General features: G+C 46.7%; 1 protein-coding gene across 1 annotated transcript in view; it reads left to right on the top strand.

Annotated features, from left to right (window-relative positions):
- The window catches only part of LOC135911671 (neprilysin-1-like), a 124,235-nt gene that overhangs the window by 48,115 nt on the left and 59,396 nt on the right, over window positions 1–16,724 (top strand). Inside the window, exons 4-5 of the mRNA XM_065444012.1 lie at window positions 6,061–6,198; window positions 9,604–9,783. Coding sequence (XP_065300084.1) covers window positions 6,061–6,198; window positions 9,604–9,783 — 318 coding nt within the window. The remainder of the gene's footprint in view (window positions 1–6,060; window positions 6,199–9,603; window positions 9,784–16,724) is intronic.

Here is a 16,724-nt window from a genome sequence, read left to right as displayed (position 1 = left end):
GCCACCTATCCGGCTACCTTTGACTCCAGTCCCACCAACACATCTGCAGTCACGGTCTCACTGATCCAGGCAGTTGTCCGCCAAGAGTTCGAAGACCTGGGTCTTCACACCATCTGCTCAGCCCATCGACCTGATACCCGCCTGGCTTCTTCAATTCCGCCCCGTCCCGCATCTTCTTACCCACCGCGTTTCTGCAACCCATCTGACTGGCTCACTGCTGACGAGAAGCCCATTTGTTTTCACTGCCATTTAATCGGGCAAATTTTTCGGCGCTGGAGTTCCCAAACCCGGTCTACTTATGCTGCCTACTCTCGCCCCCCTAGTGGCCCTTCTCGTCCCTACGTCGCACGCTCCGATAATGCCGCCGCTGATTATCCTGCACCGAACCGCCCCTTTTCTCGTTCGCCTTCGCCCCAACGACGACAATCTCGCTCTCCCCAACCCCGTCGCTCCTATTCGCCGATTCCCTTCGGATGCCACTTACAGCAGGAAAACGAGACTATGCAGCGCCGCGAGGTGACGTTACATTGCTCCGTACGCCGCCAAATATTCTACTGACGTTGCCCACTCATCTGAACCTTCTTGACGTGCAAGTCGACGGTGTTTCTGTGTCTGATCTTATAGACACTGGGACGAATTTGTCGGTAGTGAGCGCTGACCTTCGCAATCGCCTTAAAAAAATAATCACGCCTGCCATGACGCCTGTTCTCTGTGTCGCCGATGGCGGAACAGCCGCCGTAATTGGTATGTGTACCTCCCGCGTCTACTTCGCCGATCGCTCCACTATCGTGCTATTCACAGTCATTACCCACTGTCCCCACGACATCATCTTGGGCGCAAACTTCCTCTCCGCACATTCTGCTCTCACCGCTTGTTGCACCAATACTCTCCGCCTTGATCTGCCTGTTCTGGATCCCGCTGAACCACACTTCAGACGCCTCAGTTCCGTCGACTTCGTTCGCTTGCCACCTTCGCCACTGACCTATGTTGACTTGGTGTCATCCCCACCAATCCAAGACAGGCACTACATCGCGGCTCCTATGCAAGACGTCCTCCTAACAAACGGCATCACAGTACCTCATACAGTTGTATCTATTACGGCGAATTGCGTCTGCCTGCCAGTGCTCAATTTTGGCTAGACGACACAAGTTCTGCCACGCGGGATGTCTCTGGCCCAGCTTTGCTCATTCGAGGATCAGTCAGTAGCATCTATTGTAGTCGACGACAATTCATCCGATCCTCCTTTACCATCACAGTCGGCAACTTGTACCATCGCCGACTTCGAGAAAATGATTGCGCACGACTTGCCGTCCGAGCACGCTCGTGAGCTCTACCGCGTTCTGTTTTCCTACCACGATATTTTTTAGTTTAATGATCGTCCTTTGGCCCAAACTACAGGTGCTAAATATCCCATTATTAGCGACGATGCACCCCCTTTTCATCGCCGCCCGTATCGAGTGTCACCGGCGGAGTGTCAAGTTATTCATGCCGAAGTTCGCAAAATGCTTGCCAAGAACATTATTGAACCGTCATGCAGTCCATGGGCGTCACCTGTTGTAATGGTAAAAAAGGAGCATGGCTCACGGCACTTTTGCGTGGATTATTGGCACCTTAACAGGGTTACCAAAAAGGACGTGTATCCCCTACCTAAAACCGATGACGCCCTTGAGTGCCTCCACGGTGCTCGCTATTCCTCCTCTATTGACCGTCGCTCCGGCTTCCGGCAAATTTCCGCGGAAGATATGGACCGCGAGAAGACTGCTTTTGTAACAGCCGACGGTCTTTATCAATTCAAAGTGATGCCGTTCGGTCTCTGTAACGCCCCTGCTACTTTTGAACGCATGATGGACTCCCTTCTTCACGGTTTCAAATGGTCCACGTGCTTGTGCTACTTGAACGACGTTATAGTATACTCTCCAACGTTCGCTACGCACCTCCACCGCCTCTCAGCAGTCCTGGACGTTTTTCGTCGAGCTGTTCTGCAACTCAACCCATCGAAGGGCCAATTCGGCCGTCGCCAGATTACCGTCCTCGGACATCTCGTTGACGCGAACGGAGTGCAACAGGACCCAGGCAAGATCCATGCTGTTACGCACTTCCCAGTTCCGAAGTGTTTTAAGGTGATGCGCAGCTTCATCGGCCTCCGTTCGTACTTCCGCCGTTTCGTGAAAAATTTCGCCGCCATAGCACGGCCACTAACCGAGCTTTTGGCCCCTTTCCAGTGGGGCGATAACGAGGCCTCTGCATTCTTGCATCTAATTGACCTTCTCACAACGCCCCCGTTCTGGCCCATTTCGATCCTTCTGCGCCTACCGAAGTCCGTGCTGATGCCAGCGGTCACGGAATTGGCGCAGTAATGGCACAATGCCGGTGCGGCCACGACCGTGGTAACACTCACGCCAGCAGGCTGCTCTCACCCGCGGATCGCAACTATTCCATGACTGAACGTGATTGTCTGGCCCTAGTTTGGGCGGGTGTGAAATTCCGCCCATACTTATATGGCCGAGCCTTTTCCTTTGTCACAGACCATCACGCGCTTTGCTGGTTATGCTCACTGAAAGATCCTACAGGAAGACTAGGTCGCTGGGCCTTACGCCTCAAAGAATATTCGTATACTGTCACCTATAAATCTGGCCGACTACACAAGTACGCTGATTGCCTCTCTCGCTACCTGGTAGACGAGCCTGACGTCGCCGACAGTAGTGGTGCCAACGGCATTTTCTCTGTGTCTGCCTTCGCTAACATCGTCGGTGAACAGTACCGAGACCTATCGCCGTGGGCACTCATCGAACGTCTGCTCTCTACACCTACCGACGCATCGGTTCGCCGATATGTCCTCCAAGGCGGCATTCTATTTCGAAGGAACTTCCTCCCTGACGGCTCTGATCTTCTTCTTGTCGTTCCAAAACATCTACGACAGACTGTGCTCTTTGAGGTGCATGACGCACCCACTGCAGCACATCTTGTGCTAACCCACATGTACGACCGCGTCCACCGCCACTTCTATTGGCCTGGTCTCGCTCGCTCCTTCCGACGCCATGTTGCTGCCTGTGATCCCTGCCAGCGTTGGAAAACGCCTCAGGTTCTATCTGCCGGTCATCTCCAGCCGATCACCGTCCCTGTAGAACCATTCTTTCGTGTTGGATTAGACCTGCTCGGTCCCTTGCCCACGTCATCCTCTAGGAACAAGTGCGTAGCCGTCGCGACTGATTACGCCACCCGATACGCTATCACTCGGGCTCTCCCTACCAGTTGCGCCACTGACGTCGCGGACTTACTCTTGCGTGACATCATCTTACTTCATGGCGCCCCCCGACAGCTGCTCACTGACTGTGGTCGAAACGTCCTCTCGAGAGTTATCGCCGACATTGTTCGTTCCTGCTCCATTCAACACAAGCTTACTACCTCATACCATCCTCCAACTATTGGCCTGACAGAGCGGTTAAACCGTACTCGTACCGATATGCTGTCCAAGTACGCTTCCACGGACCACCACGACTGGGACATTGCCCCTCCTTACGTCACATTTGCGTACAATTCTTCCCGGCAGGACACCGCCGGATTTTCTCCATTTCATCTACTGTACGGTCCCGAACCTACCTTGCCCCTAGACACGGCACTTCCTCCTGCTGCGATCGCAACAAGCGAGTATGCGCGCGATGCCATCGCCCTCGCCGACCATGCACGCCAGCTTGCCCGTGCTCGACTGACGGCTTCACAAACCACTCAGCAGCGTCAGTACAACGCCCGCCACCATGACGTACAGTTTTCGGCTGGTGCACTCGTGCTCCTGTGGTCGCCCTCTCGTCACATCGGACTTTCAGAGAGGCTCGTTTCGCGATACACAGGGCCCTATCACGTTCTACGTCAGGTGACGCCTGTGACGTACGAAATTGCTCCTGTGAGCTATACCTCGTCCTGTACTCTGGCATCTAGTGATGTCGTGCACGTCAGTAGGCTCAAGGCCTACTACACTGCATCCGAGCGCCGCCTTTAGTCGCTCCGGGACGGCGCTTTTGCCGCCGGGGCTAGTGCTACGGAACAGTATTTGCGATCACGAAGAGGCGAGCAGTGTGAAGAGGACGACGACAATGAGAGGCTAGCGCGGGCTGTTGCCTCTTGACCAAGTCCGGCGTATTTTCTTGTAAATATACTTGTATATAGCTTTTCGTCTGCGTCTTCCTACGTAACAATATGTTGCCTATTTTTATGCATAAAATGAAGACTAAAAATAAAGGCCTGTTCTGTGCCTTGAAACACTGAAGTGGACGCACATTTGTGCAATGTAAATCATTTCGTTTGTGTGCAGAATTGTAATGCAATATTCATGAGCCCTTCCACTATGTGAAGATGGATGAGAAGCGAAGCTGCGTAGCAGAAGACAAAAGGGTGATGCAGAATTTGGAACAAAATACGAACACATTTATTGACTTGATTGGCGGCGATCTTGACGAAAGGTGCGCACAGACATTTATTTTTACACATCCGCGTTCATTCGTGTTATACATTCATATATACACTGGTCCTTTCATTTTGCAATATATTTAGGCAAAGAATTTGAGACCGAAATAACAAAATCGACTGGCAGTGGGCCGGTGCGGTCAGCAGCTTCGCAAGGCGAGGAGCCGTATGGGAACGCTGGCATGAGAAGCGGCAACAGAGCCAGCTTTGGAAGAAGACGACGACGACGACAAACGCGCGAGCAGTGGCACGAGCCACTTTTCATAAAGATGGTTTTCTCTCGCACAGATTTGTTGACGGACATGGAAAATCCCCGGAACCCTAGCCGTAAACGAATAAGAATTTGCACGTAGCACACAAGCATGAAGAGTGTCTACAAATCATTTTGGTTACGCTTTCGGAAATATCCACTTGCTATTTGTAAATTAACTGCACGTGAGGAGGAGCGTTTACAAGTGTCCTAACTGCATGGGGCCACCATATCAAGGGAGACTACAAACGGAAGGCCACAAGAGGTAAAATATGCGCAGTACCGCGGTAGGTAAGCCGCGTTTGGATTAAAAGTAGCAACAATCCTCGCTGCGTTATTGAAATGCGAGAGGATATGCCTTTTTCTGTCGCCTTTATTTATTCTTAATTGTCAGTTGAATAAGGTTTCTTTGCACTTGTCAATTTTGACAAATATTTTTGAATTCACCTCCGTATAACACAATGAACGAGTTGAGATGCAGAACTTACTGGCGGAAATACAATGGTCGCAGGGCCCGTTTAATGACACTGCGCATGCGCATCGATAACGGCTGCCGTTGTTTCGCCTTTTCTGATGTTATGTGCAAAGCAAGACGATAACGAAAATTATTTTAGGAACTCCGAGTTAGCGACAAAGTGCTGGTGAAATTTTATCGCCCACATTTTGTTAAGTCGCAGTAAAGAATCGTCGGTAAAACCACTGGGTGAGCCGCCGTAACTGGGCGGGCACCTCGGCTATAGTTTATCTTGTATATAGCGTCCCATAAAAATTAAATAATTTTGCATAGTTGACAATATTTTTCACAGCTACGAATAGTTAAAATAAAAGGCTGCTCAGATGCGAAGAAAAAAATGCCTGTATTTTCGTTTCTGGCGTTCTATTTTGCATTTGGTAACTTCATTTGCCGCGCAAAAGGGCGCTGCTGATGCGGTTATTGCTTCGGCTGTCATTTTGTTCATTTGCCACATACACTATAGCTACACCGCTGCATAAAAAGGCGTCTTTATGTGGAGGCCAGCTCTAGCTGCAGAACAATTTAGGAGATACTCGTGTCAAACATAGGTTGCCGTCTCCCACGTGTCAATGGGCCCGTTTATGGGTCCTGTTTATGAAACTTGACGAGTGAATATTCTACGCCGCGTAAATGAGACCACGCCGAACCAGTTCTTCAGTTTGCGAACAGTGAAAAATTAATATTTCTCCGGGCCGTAACTGATCATGAACGAAATTGGAGCAAGTGGTAGTCGAACCGAACCCCTATTTCTTTTTGTTTCCACATACTGATAATTAAATATTTATTGAAGTGTTCATGTACCGAGACCATGGAAATTTGCCCGTATCATGCGCAGATAACAAGTGAGGTCACGCGTATTGCCTTATCGGCCGCTCGCGCAAGCACCGTCCCGGTCACAGGACAGACCGCCTGGCAGAAAGCAACGGCACTCTTCAAGGCCTGCTTGTCCATGGTCGATACCAAGCGTGTTGAGGTGAGCACCATGCACAAAGAATAATGTTGTATGTTTTAAGCGGTGCTAATTTAAAGTATGCATTAGGCTTTGCTTGGTATTCTATAGTGGTACTGTAGCGTTGTCAGCGTCCGAAAGGGTAGGATTCTTGCAGGTTAAGAGGCCAGCATTATTGCTTTTGAATAGATGCACGACTGGAGGGTGGGAGGTATTCATTTTTTTTGCCTACTTTGAAGGTGTATCACTAAAACTTATGATGAAGAAAAAAGTGAGCACTGATACGCACACGAAAAAGAAATTAAGTGCCGATTTAACGGTTAATTAAAAAAATATGCCTAAGCAATAAGTCGTACCGATTTAAGTTTCCAGATGCATGATGTCAACTGCGCTCACCACATTGCAAATTGTTGCTTAGGAGCTAACTAATCACATGCCCTGCCTCTTCTAGGAGCGAAGTGCAACTGAAAGTGATCCGTCGCAGACTACCTCCTGCGGCAGCACGCACGCACACAAACACACACATACACACATGGTTCCATACGTCAAACTCTTGCCTTTGCTTCGTGTTGTCGACAAATTCGACTTCGCCCTGCCATCTGCTAGCAGCCTGGTTAGCTCAGATAGTAGAGCGGCTGTCCCTGAAAGGCGGCGGTCCCGAGTGCGAGTGCCGGACCAGGACGAATTTTTCTTCAACTATGAGGCTTTTCTTTCGAGGAACCCGTATGGGTTTCCTTTATAGCAATTGCTACGAACGGGTGGATGTCTGATTTTCACTTTATTCACACGCACACACACACCTACATACATACATACATGCTGTCCTGCGTGGAAAAAAAGAAAGAAATCTACATTAAAACTAAATAAAATGTCTCGTAGATTACTGCAAGGAGGCGCATCATTAGAATAAGGAAATGCATCGCGTTTTCCTACAAGTGCTCTTATAATAAGCCAAGGGGTACAGAAACGTCGAGTACCGCTGATGTCGGTCAGCACTCAGGTGCCACTGCAGGTCTTAGTGTCGGCACTCCAGCTCTCACGAACAAAGTCAGGAGAAGCACAGTGTGCATTTTGTATTTGTACTCGAGGCACCCAAGCATTTACCAGTGCCGGTAAGAGCCAGCGCAGCGCAGAGTCCACACAGGCCTTAGTAAAGGTGCCGAAGAGGCGACTTCTTACGAAGAAGGCGGCACCTACTTGGAGCACTCAATTGAGGAGCACCCTTCTGTTACCAAAGCTATGGAGGTGTGTGCTGCATGATGCAGCCACAGACGAAAGAGCGTGCTCCCATCAGCAAGCCCTCAAAGCAGCCTATAATGTCCCCGATTCTCTGAACCTTAGTTCGTTCCCTCGATGTCAGTGTAGACTGAACGAGGCGCCGTTGCATGTTTTCTAAGAATGTGGGACGTTGTGGCTGAGATGTAGGCGCAGTTCAGTATATGTGGAATAATTTCAGGATTTGAAATAAATTACGCGTGCAAGTGCTCGGGAACGTGACGAGTGTGTCTTACAAGCATTGCAAAATTTATCCTGTTGCCTTTGGCATAACTACAAATGCCTGTATGAAAAGGTAGATGCATGTATTCTCAATTTTTTGTAAAATAATCCCTTTCCCAAGTGCTGGAGGGCGATTTACGGCCACATGACAATATTTTTCCCGAATTTCAGAAAAATGCAAGGTTACGCCGAACACACATTCGGTAAATAGCGGAAACACTATGCGTATTGTGTAGTGAAACTTCACCATTTCTGGCCTAATTTTAACGCTGAGACTAATTATGGTATCTTCGTATTTTTTTCCACAATTGCACGTGTTATACGAAGGGCGTGGTTCATTTCCCCCGTGTCCTCGATAAATGATGGCAGATTGTTGATATTTCGTTAGAGTTTGGAGAAGGTTATGGTTAACGCGGTAGCCTAGGTCAATGTGTGAGGACTGGTCTTTAAGTGTGTCTTGCGAATGACGTAAAATATAACCCACCACTCTTGGACAAGTGTAAAGACCGCTAATATCAAATTGGGCGAAAATAGCTGAAACACTATGCTTTGCCTGTATGCGTAGTCAAATTCACGCGATCAAATACAGTGTTCGTAAAAAAAAATACTCATGAAAGTCCTCGAAAGCGTTAAATGCGCATCCTGCGTCAAATGGGTCAGTCAAGTGCAGGCATGTTTAAATATCTGGTTCATTTCAAGCAACATAACCTCCGAATAAACTTGATTGACGAACAGTTTCCTTGCACACGAGATTTTGATTCTCCAAATAGCACAAGTCTGCCCTCATTTGTTATCGTTAGAGCTAAGCAGCCGTCAATCCTTTGTTCCGATAAAAAATTCAGTATTTACTATGATAATTTTATAACTTGGCATTATTGTATTATTTGTGATGTGATGCTCAGCAGTGAAGTGGAATATCTTATGTATGGTAGGGTTTTTTGTTTAGGCTGAAAAACAAAGAATGCATACACTGTACGGTAATCATGTTTACGTTTTTCCGGAACTTACGAAATCCGCCTATGGAAGATACCATAATTTCTGTCCCTTGGATGAATTGTTCGAAGAGGCAGATAATATTAGCACGGGAAATTGAAACATGCTTTGAAATATTAATGGAAATTTACTAATTAGCTATTTTATGAAATAGTGTAAGGTAACTGTTGGAAATCCTGAATGGTAGCCAGTGAGTACGCAAGACGTATTCAATTGAAATTAATCTAAAAGGTGACGCCAGTTATGAGAAAATGTTTCCTAAACTATGGGATAAAATAGAGAGGCACTGAAGATACTTTTGTGTTTCAAGTCATAAATAATCGTGTTTATAGAAAATCAGTGGAACAAGCGCTCGTATTTATGAGTTTGATGACGCATATCTCGGACTGGTATCATTCTGTAATTTCAGTCCAGATAAAGACGCCTTGCGTGCTCGACGGCTAGAATGCGTAAATTGCAATATGTGTCATAAAACAATTAAGCACCTAATTAGTAGATCTTTAATATATGAATGTTTTTCGATTTCTTGTGCATATCCGCCTCTCCGAATAATTCAACTAAAGGACCAAAATCGATTTCTCCAAAACAGGCGTTTTTTCAATATACTGGGAAAGCTAAAAACGGAGACTTTGTATTGCTAGAAAAAGTTACACTCCAAAATTTCTTGTGTGGTTCACAACCCATTTACAACTTGAGAACGGATAAATGTATTCACAAGCTTTAAAATTCACTTAAGGTAACTGAATCACATAAACAGCGCAGTCTTTGACGGGAGTTCAGCATGACTGCCACCAGCTAGTGCTTACTTTTAGTACTACAAAAATTGTTCAAATTTCATCAGAGCTGGTTGAAGGATATTTGATGAACCGTGTGTAATGAACAAACACGTGCTCGACAGACACCGGTATAGAAGGTGACCCTAATTTCTCCTCTTTGCAGACCACAGACCTCACAGCGTGGATGATTTCCCTAGGCCTGGATTTGAATAATTTGACATCTTCTGACCGGTTTGAAGTTGTGGACATGATCGTGCGCTTATCGCTCGACTTCGGCACCCCTGTGCTCTTTGCCTTCTCTTTTGATAGCGAGGCATTGCTCAACAACAAGCGTTTGATGTTCGTGAGTATCTATATCTTGCCGTTTTATCGTGATTATCCATCAGCACAATGAATACAGGGTGTCCCAACTACTATGCATCGAGACTTGAAAATATGCAAATGGCACGTAGCTAGATAGAACCAATGCAACGCTGTTTGCCGTCGCTTAGAGATACTAAGATTTATTTTCTTGCATTCCGCATAATTACATAATAAGCAGTGTTATTTATTTAATTTCTCAAATAATCTGTTTACGTAAAAAGCGTCAATGAGATATTTGCAGAGTAAAATGAAAAACTCCCGATGCAACTACACAAAACTGTTTTTCTAAGCGTAAAAAAAAAGCCCGCGAATACACAAAAAAAATTGCCACGTGACTGGCCGCACGAGGCACTTTCTTTCAGGCTCCTAGATACGCGATGGCAACTGCAGTTCCCAGTGCAATTCTTCGTCGTTACAATCACCCCGTGGCAGTAAAAGCAGCCATGCTGACTACCTACAGCCATGACATAAAGATGGGCCCATAATAAGGCGTGAACCTGTCTGCATAAACTATTTCAGGTCTCCGGCAACGATGGTCACTTGGGGCTGTCAGTGGCTCGTTGTTGTAGCAGGCGGGGGAAGTTTAGAGCGTAGAAAGGTAATAGGTTTGGGCTTGTTGGTTACTCACCGTGACACTAGTAATACAACGCAGTAAAGACGAGGGACAAGTCAAAACAGAAGAAGCGGTTATCCTGTCTCGACGTGGGCCTCGTCCTTACTGCGTTACATTACTTGTATCACGACGCTGTCAGCGGCCCCATTACGAAAAAGTACTCCTATATGTTTTTATTCCAATCTCGCGGCGTCTAGTTTACGTATAGCCGATGCAAGGATCCGGCGGTGACCCGCAGAGTTGTCTGAACAGCCCAATTAAACACTCTCCATGTTTATAGGAGGTCACTTTTATTTGTTTTCAAAACAAATGACATTGCCTACGCCAAGTGGTTTTTCTTATCTCACTGACAAAAGGCGCGGAGCGCGCTCAAGTAGAGAGAGTGTTGATGAGGCCACGGTAGCGCAGGGAACATGGATAAACGAATCAAAAAGGTGGTGTCGGTGGGTGCGATTGGTCCGCTTTCACATGACTGGTTTCACATGACGTGACTGGTCGAAAATCGTGGTGGCGTACAACGGAAGGCTAAGTATGCTAAGAAAACGGATCCTCAGCGAAGAGTAGTTGGCAGGGCGATTTCGTAAACATGCCGAAATGGCTCGATAACGTTATGTGGCCGTGCAAAACATTTTAGTATGCGCATATAAACTCATGCTTTACGATTGCTGTGAGCGGCTGTGCCTGAGCGACCAATGGACAGCCATTTGAGGCTGCGATGAGGCTGCGATTTATAATGCTCCATTGATGAGGCTTACGAAAAGGGTTCTACTCAAATTGAGGACGACACAACGAGCTATGGAAAGAAGAATGATAGGTGTAACGTTAAGGGATAAGAAAAGAGCAGATTGGGTGAGGGAACAAACGCGAGTTAATGACATCTTAGTTGAAATCAAGAAAAAGAAATGGGCATGGGCAGGGCATGTAATGAGGAGGGAAGATAACCGATGGTCATTAAGGGTTACGGACTGGATCCCAAGGGAAGGGAAGCGTAGCAGGGGGTGGCAGAAAGTTAGGTGGGCGGATGAGATTAAGAAGTTTGCAAGCATGGCATGGCCTCAATTAGTACATGACCAGGGTTGTTGGAGAAGCATGGGAGAGGCCTTTGCCCTGCAGTGGGCGCAACCAGGCTGATGATGATGATGATGATGATGATGATGAAAGAGAGACTTAACTACTTGAGACAGTGCGCTGGTGTTCTTTGCCAATAGCATCTCATAAGCGTCGTCGTCAACTCTCTTTAAAATATGCTTGAGTTTGTCTCTGTCTGCCAATGACGAATCGCACGACTGCAGAGATGCATGACATCCTCGATATCACAAGTGAGTGAGTGAGTGAGTGAGTGAGTGAGTGAGTGAGTGAGTGAGTGAGTGAGTGAGTGAAACAACTTTATTTTGTCCACTATAGACGTAAGTAAACTCCACGCCGCCTGGCTAGGCCCACTCGGGGACCATCAGGTGGAGCCTGACGGCCCTGTCGCGAGCCCTCTGGACTGCCAGGATTTGGAGGTCGGATCCTGTGCCCTAATTAGCTTCATCCTTTCCTCGTGAGTGAAAGGGGGACCGGCAGAGGCGCAGCCCCACAGGACATGTTCGAAGTCCGCATAATCACCACACAGAGGGCAGTCCGGGCTTGGGAACCGTTCGGGGTACATTGTGTGCAGCGCCGCGGGGCTCGGGTAAGTGCTTGTTTGCAGAAGTCTGAGAGTGACTGCCTGGGCCCTACACAGCGAGGAGAGCGGCGAAGGTAGGACTCTTCTTGACAGATAATTGTATTTGCAGATTTCGTTGTACGAGCAGAGAGGCTCGGGTCGCCCAGGAGAGGACGTGTTGCCCGGCGCACGGTGTGAATGTCTCACCACTATGCTGTGCTTGTTATCGGAAACATTGCTTGGGGCGAAGCTTGCGGACTGTAATCCACTGGAACACCTCTGTGAAGTTATTCTGGAACTCCGCAAAATACGATAGGTCACGTTCGTTATAGCAGTACCAGACGTTCTCGACGACGCTCAGAGAGAATACGACGGTGTTTAGTTTCGTGTCATCGTCCCACTTATTGTGGTTGCTCGCCCTTTCATAGGAAGTGAACCAATACTTCATGTCATGGTGTCCGATCCCAGTGAAAATGCCAAGCCAGGGCGCGCATCGTGGCCGTTAGATGCGGTGGCGGGTCATCAGCAATGACGGGTCTTCGTCCATGACGGGAATAGCTGACAGAGTACTTCTTCGTAGTTTCATGTTGCAAGGGATGCGCAGCTCCTCCTCCAAGTGTTACCAGGTTTATTGTACTCTTCGAGCGTCAGTCAGAAACACAGCAGCAGCAACAATTGCTCAGCTTGATCGGCAAACTGGCTGCGCAACACTCGACTGCGACAACGCTTTCTAGTGGGCCGATGTTCTTCAGGCTCCAAGACACGCGATGGGTCTTTTCCAGTACAATTCTACCTTACACTTTTATTTATTTCCATTCATTACAAATAGGGTAGGCGTAATTAAAATCTGCATGAACGCAGCTTGAGAGGTCTTTAGCCCAAAAAATGGCAGCAGCAGTAGTTACGCAATATAGACAAGAATAATTAGATAACAAAAACAAAATGCTGCAAAAACGTTTTACAAATGACAAGAACATCAGTTACGTTGAAAGGTTACTGCCTATAAAAGCTTTAGCGACACACTTATAGCACGTAATGAAAATCACATTAGAGATGGCCACAAACTACGAATTTAGATTTTGCGAAGGTTTTCAATGATAAGGCAAGATACTTTGTGAGAGTTAGGCAAATCGCTTTTGCGCAGCCCGCAAGGCACAGAAAAGTGCGCGAAATGGAAAAATTGATATCCACCTGAACTGTCGCACGAAAGTTCGACGGAAACAGAGCGGCTTTCTCGGAAAAAAAGCCTCGCAGTTGAAGAAAAATTTGCCCTGAACCGGGATTCGAGCCCAGGACCAAGCTATAAGTTAAGAAGTCGAGGTAAACCATTTCAAATTATTCGTGCCCCATACTTTGTTCCTAAATGAGTGTCGCTCCATAATTCTGGATTTCGGGCACTATAAGATGTTGTATTCATCGTTAACGCGGCAACATGTCCTAATGTACCTTACTTGTATTGTAGGCTCGAGTACCATAATCGTAAATGTGTTTGATTGTAAAGGGCATATATAGCAGCTATATTATAAGACGTAAATAGATTTCTAGGTGTAGGTTGTGTCGGTGTCACGAAGGCGTGTTGCTTCGAGTTCAGGTTCTTTAAATAAATAAAACAACGATGATGAAATAATTGGAACCGACGAAGCCGCTTGTAAATTCGCAGAACAAACAATCTCTATTTGTAACGCCCAAAGCTAACTTTAAGAACTATATGCATATACAATATTTATGCGTTGAACCCATTGTAAAGTACTTTAGTACAGCGCAACAAGGACGTTTATTTTGCTTACAACATCAATAACATGGTTATTGTACAATAAAATGAAATTTATTATAGTATGACATCCTTTCCATGGAAAACAGGAAATTAATTTTTACAATTTACCATGAGGAAGTTTTTGGCGACCAACCTGAGAAGTTTCGTAAAAACTAATTCCCCGCTCCCATAATGCTAGAGCAGCACGTGACAGACAAGGATGCACGGACGCCTTTGGCACAGAGCATAAATTGAAATTCCAGGTGGGCAAGAAAAGTGTCGTTAACACATACATTCTATGTTAAGTCGACTACGGCATTAAGCCGCAATGGAACAGGTCCCATGTTGTCAGGATCGACTCCCTGTTGTCAAAACACGTTCTGGTGGCGTTTTCTCAAGCGAACTATACGCGCCGCAACTTGTCGGAGTCCCAGTTGTTGAAAGTCTCAATTTGTTAGTAGGTGTCCAGCCAGGACTTTGGGTCTTCAGTCGATGACCCATGTAATGCTGGTTGGTCCTGAGGTTGTTGCAGCAGAATCAGGGACGCTGTGGCAGCCATTACGGCTATCTTGGCCACATTGTTTTTCGTCGTCCCAGGAAGAAGTCCGCGCTCCGGTAGTTGCTGTTGCAGTCGGCGGCTTGTTCGATGATCCGGGACGACGTTGGTGTTGTCTTTGCGGTCCGGGCTTGGATCACGGCTTGTCGGGGGCGTCCGGTACATGAACGAACCAGCACCTCCACCAGACAATACGTGGTAGTGACTGTGAAAAAAGCAGCAAAACTGAATTGTGAGTTTGGTGTTTTATTGGGCGAACCTATGCCCTCAAAAACAGGCTACACCAAACACCAAACCACTATGGTAGCGGCGAACACAATTAGCTATCACCGAAAGTCTGATCCGCGGGGGAAGCGCGCCGGCTTTTATACATGGGCCATCGAACGTTCCAGAGTAATCGCTGGTGCCAACCTGTCTACCAGAGAGCTCTACACCATTTGCATCGCGTACACATGCAATCAGTTTACACAAGGTTCGGTGACAATAGACAGCGGATAGAACCATCGATAACATTGCAGAACCTTTAAAAAAAATTATGGGGTTTTACGTGCCAAAATGACTTTCTGATTATGAGACACGCAGTAGTGGATGACTCAGGAAATTTTGGCCGCCTGGGGTTCTTTAACGCGAACCTTGCAGAAACTTCCAATACATGCAGGCGCGTCCTGTGCTGAGCGATAACATTTGTTAGACGATCAAATGTGGTCCCTCGATAAACAAGTACAAGTTTCAGTATGAACGGATCTCACTCGATGACCGCGAACGGTCCCTTCTACAATATTGGCGTGATTAAGAGCGCAGACCACGGACGTAATGCTTCGTGTGCCCTGAAGTTTCAAACCTCCAAAGCTTCGAACACTAGGCGAGGGGGAATGCAACGCACATAAAGCGATGAGCTATCTCATTTCCGCTTATCTTTGACCCGCCGTAGATTGTTTTCGACATACGGCACGTCGGCCGAGCTGTGTAATTATTACTGTACATGACATAGAAATCAATCTATTATATTTATTGAAGTAATTCTATGCATCGAAGGTATTTAATATTCCGTGAAAGCGTCGCCTCACCTTAATGCGTCAGTGTACTGGATGGACGAAATTTCTTCTTCAGTTTTTTGCCAGATACTTTTCGCTATCTTGGGTATTACCGGCCGCCCACATTTTGTACATTTCAAGGTAAAGTTGAATGAATGAGTGTGGTGAATTTTTTAAATATGCTTACATGCTGCAAACAAAATTAGAACACATTACAAGGACGTACACAACGCGATGCACATGAATGCTAAATGCTTGTACTTGTATTCAGGCACACTTTGATTGGCAATAACTTAAAGCTTTAATGTGGTGCTGGCAAGTTTGTCAATTATGAAATACTGACACTTACACAGATAAACACATTCATTTTATTGTTCTTCAGAAATATCATTAAGAGAGGCGGTATACAGTATTCCTTACACTACACTTTCCCCTACAACAATATTTGCATGCTATACATTTTCAAGCAGCCTTTTTGTAGGAAGAAGAAGAACGAGTCTACCCTGTTTTGAGCAGTGAGTTAATGTGGGCAATTCAAATAGGCATAAAATTTTCTAAGATAATTGGCTTGGAAATACAATAGAATGAACTTTGATGCTTCCCTTTGCAGTTCTTTAACTTAGGTTGACAAATCTAATTGGACACAGCTCCTATTAGCACGCTGCTATATTTAATACAGGTTGAGCATACAAACAGGTCAACAGATTGGGATTCTTGCCTAATTTTCCAGGGAAGAAATGATAACGTGTAATTTTGGCGAGTTGGGGTCTTCAGCTTCACTCTAAGATTATGTGCTGAAGCAGATAGGAGCACCCTCACGTCAATCATATTGACGGATAGTTGTGATACCTTCCTACATTTCACTTGCCCCTAATTATATAAGAAAGTCGGCTGAACTATTCTCACGATGTCTGTCGACGGAAATGCGTGTAGCTCCAGCAGGGGCGTCTAACTGCGTCAGCAGGCGTCAGATGCGACACACCGTACGCAAGCACACGAGCATTGGAACCTCCCGCGTGTAGCCGTGTGTGGATTAGCGTGTCTAGGGAATGGGGGATCCTGTAACTTGAGCCAATGCCGGTTTTTCGAACCTTTGAGGCCCCCCGGCGGTGGCAACAGAGCTATTTGGCGTCTGCTTCAGATAGACGGCACCCACGGACTGACCCACCCGTGTGAAAGCGGTAATTGCCTTTTCCTGTCTCTATCTCCAACCTTCGTGTTTCTCTCACCTTCCACCTTTCCTGTCTTCTCCTGGCTTGCCGTCCATTTTTTTCCAGCCAGCAAGGGTTAACTTTGTGCGAATACCCAACATAGGTT

The sequence above is a fragment of the Dermacentor albipictus genome, chromosome 2 (genome assembly GCF_038994185.2).
Source record: "Dermacentor albipictus isolate Rhodes 1998 colony chromosome 2, USDA_Dalb.pri_finalv2, whole genome shotgun sequence".
Taxonomy (NCBI): Eukaryota; Metazoa; Arthropoda; class Arachnida; order Ixodida; family Ixodidae; genus Dermacentor; species Dermacentor albipictus.
The sequence above is the reverse complement of the archived record's forward strand: the minus strand, read 5'-3'. Positions and strand labels throughout refer to the sequence as shown.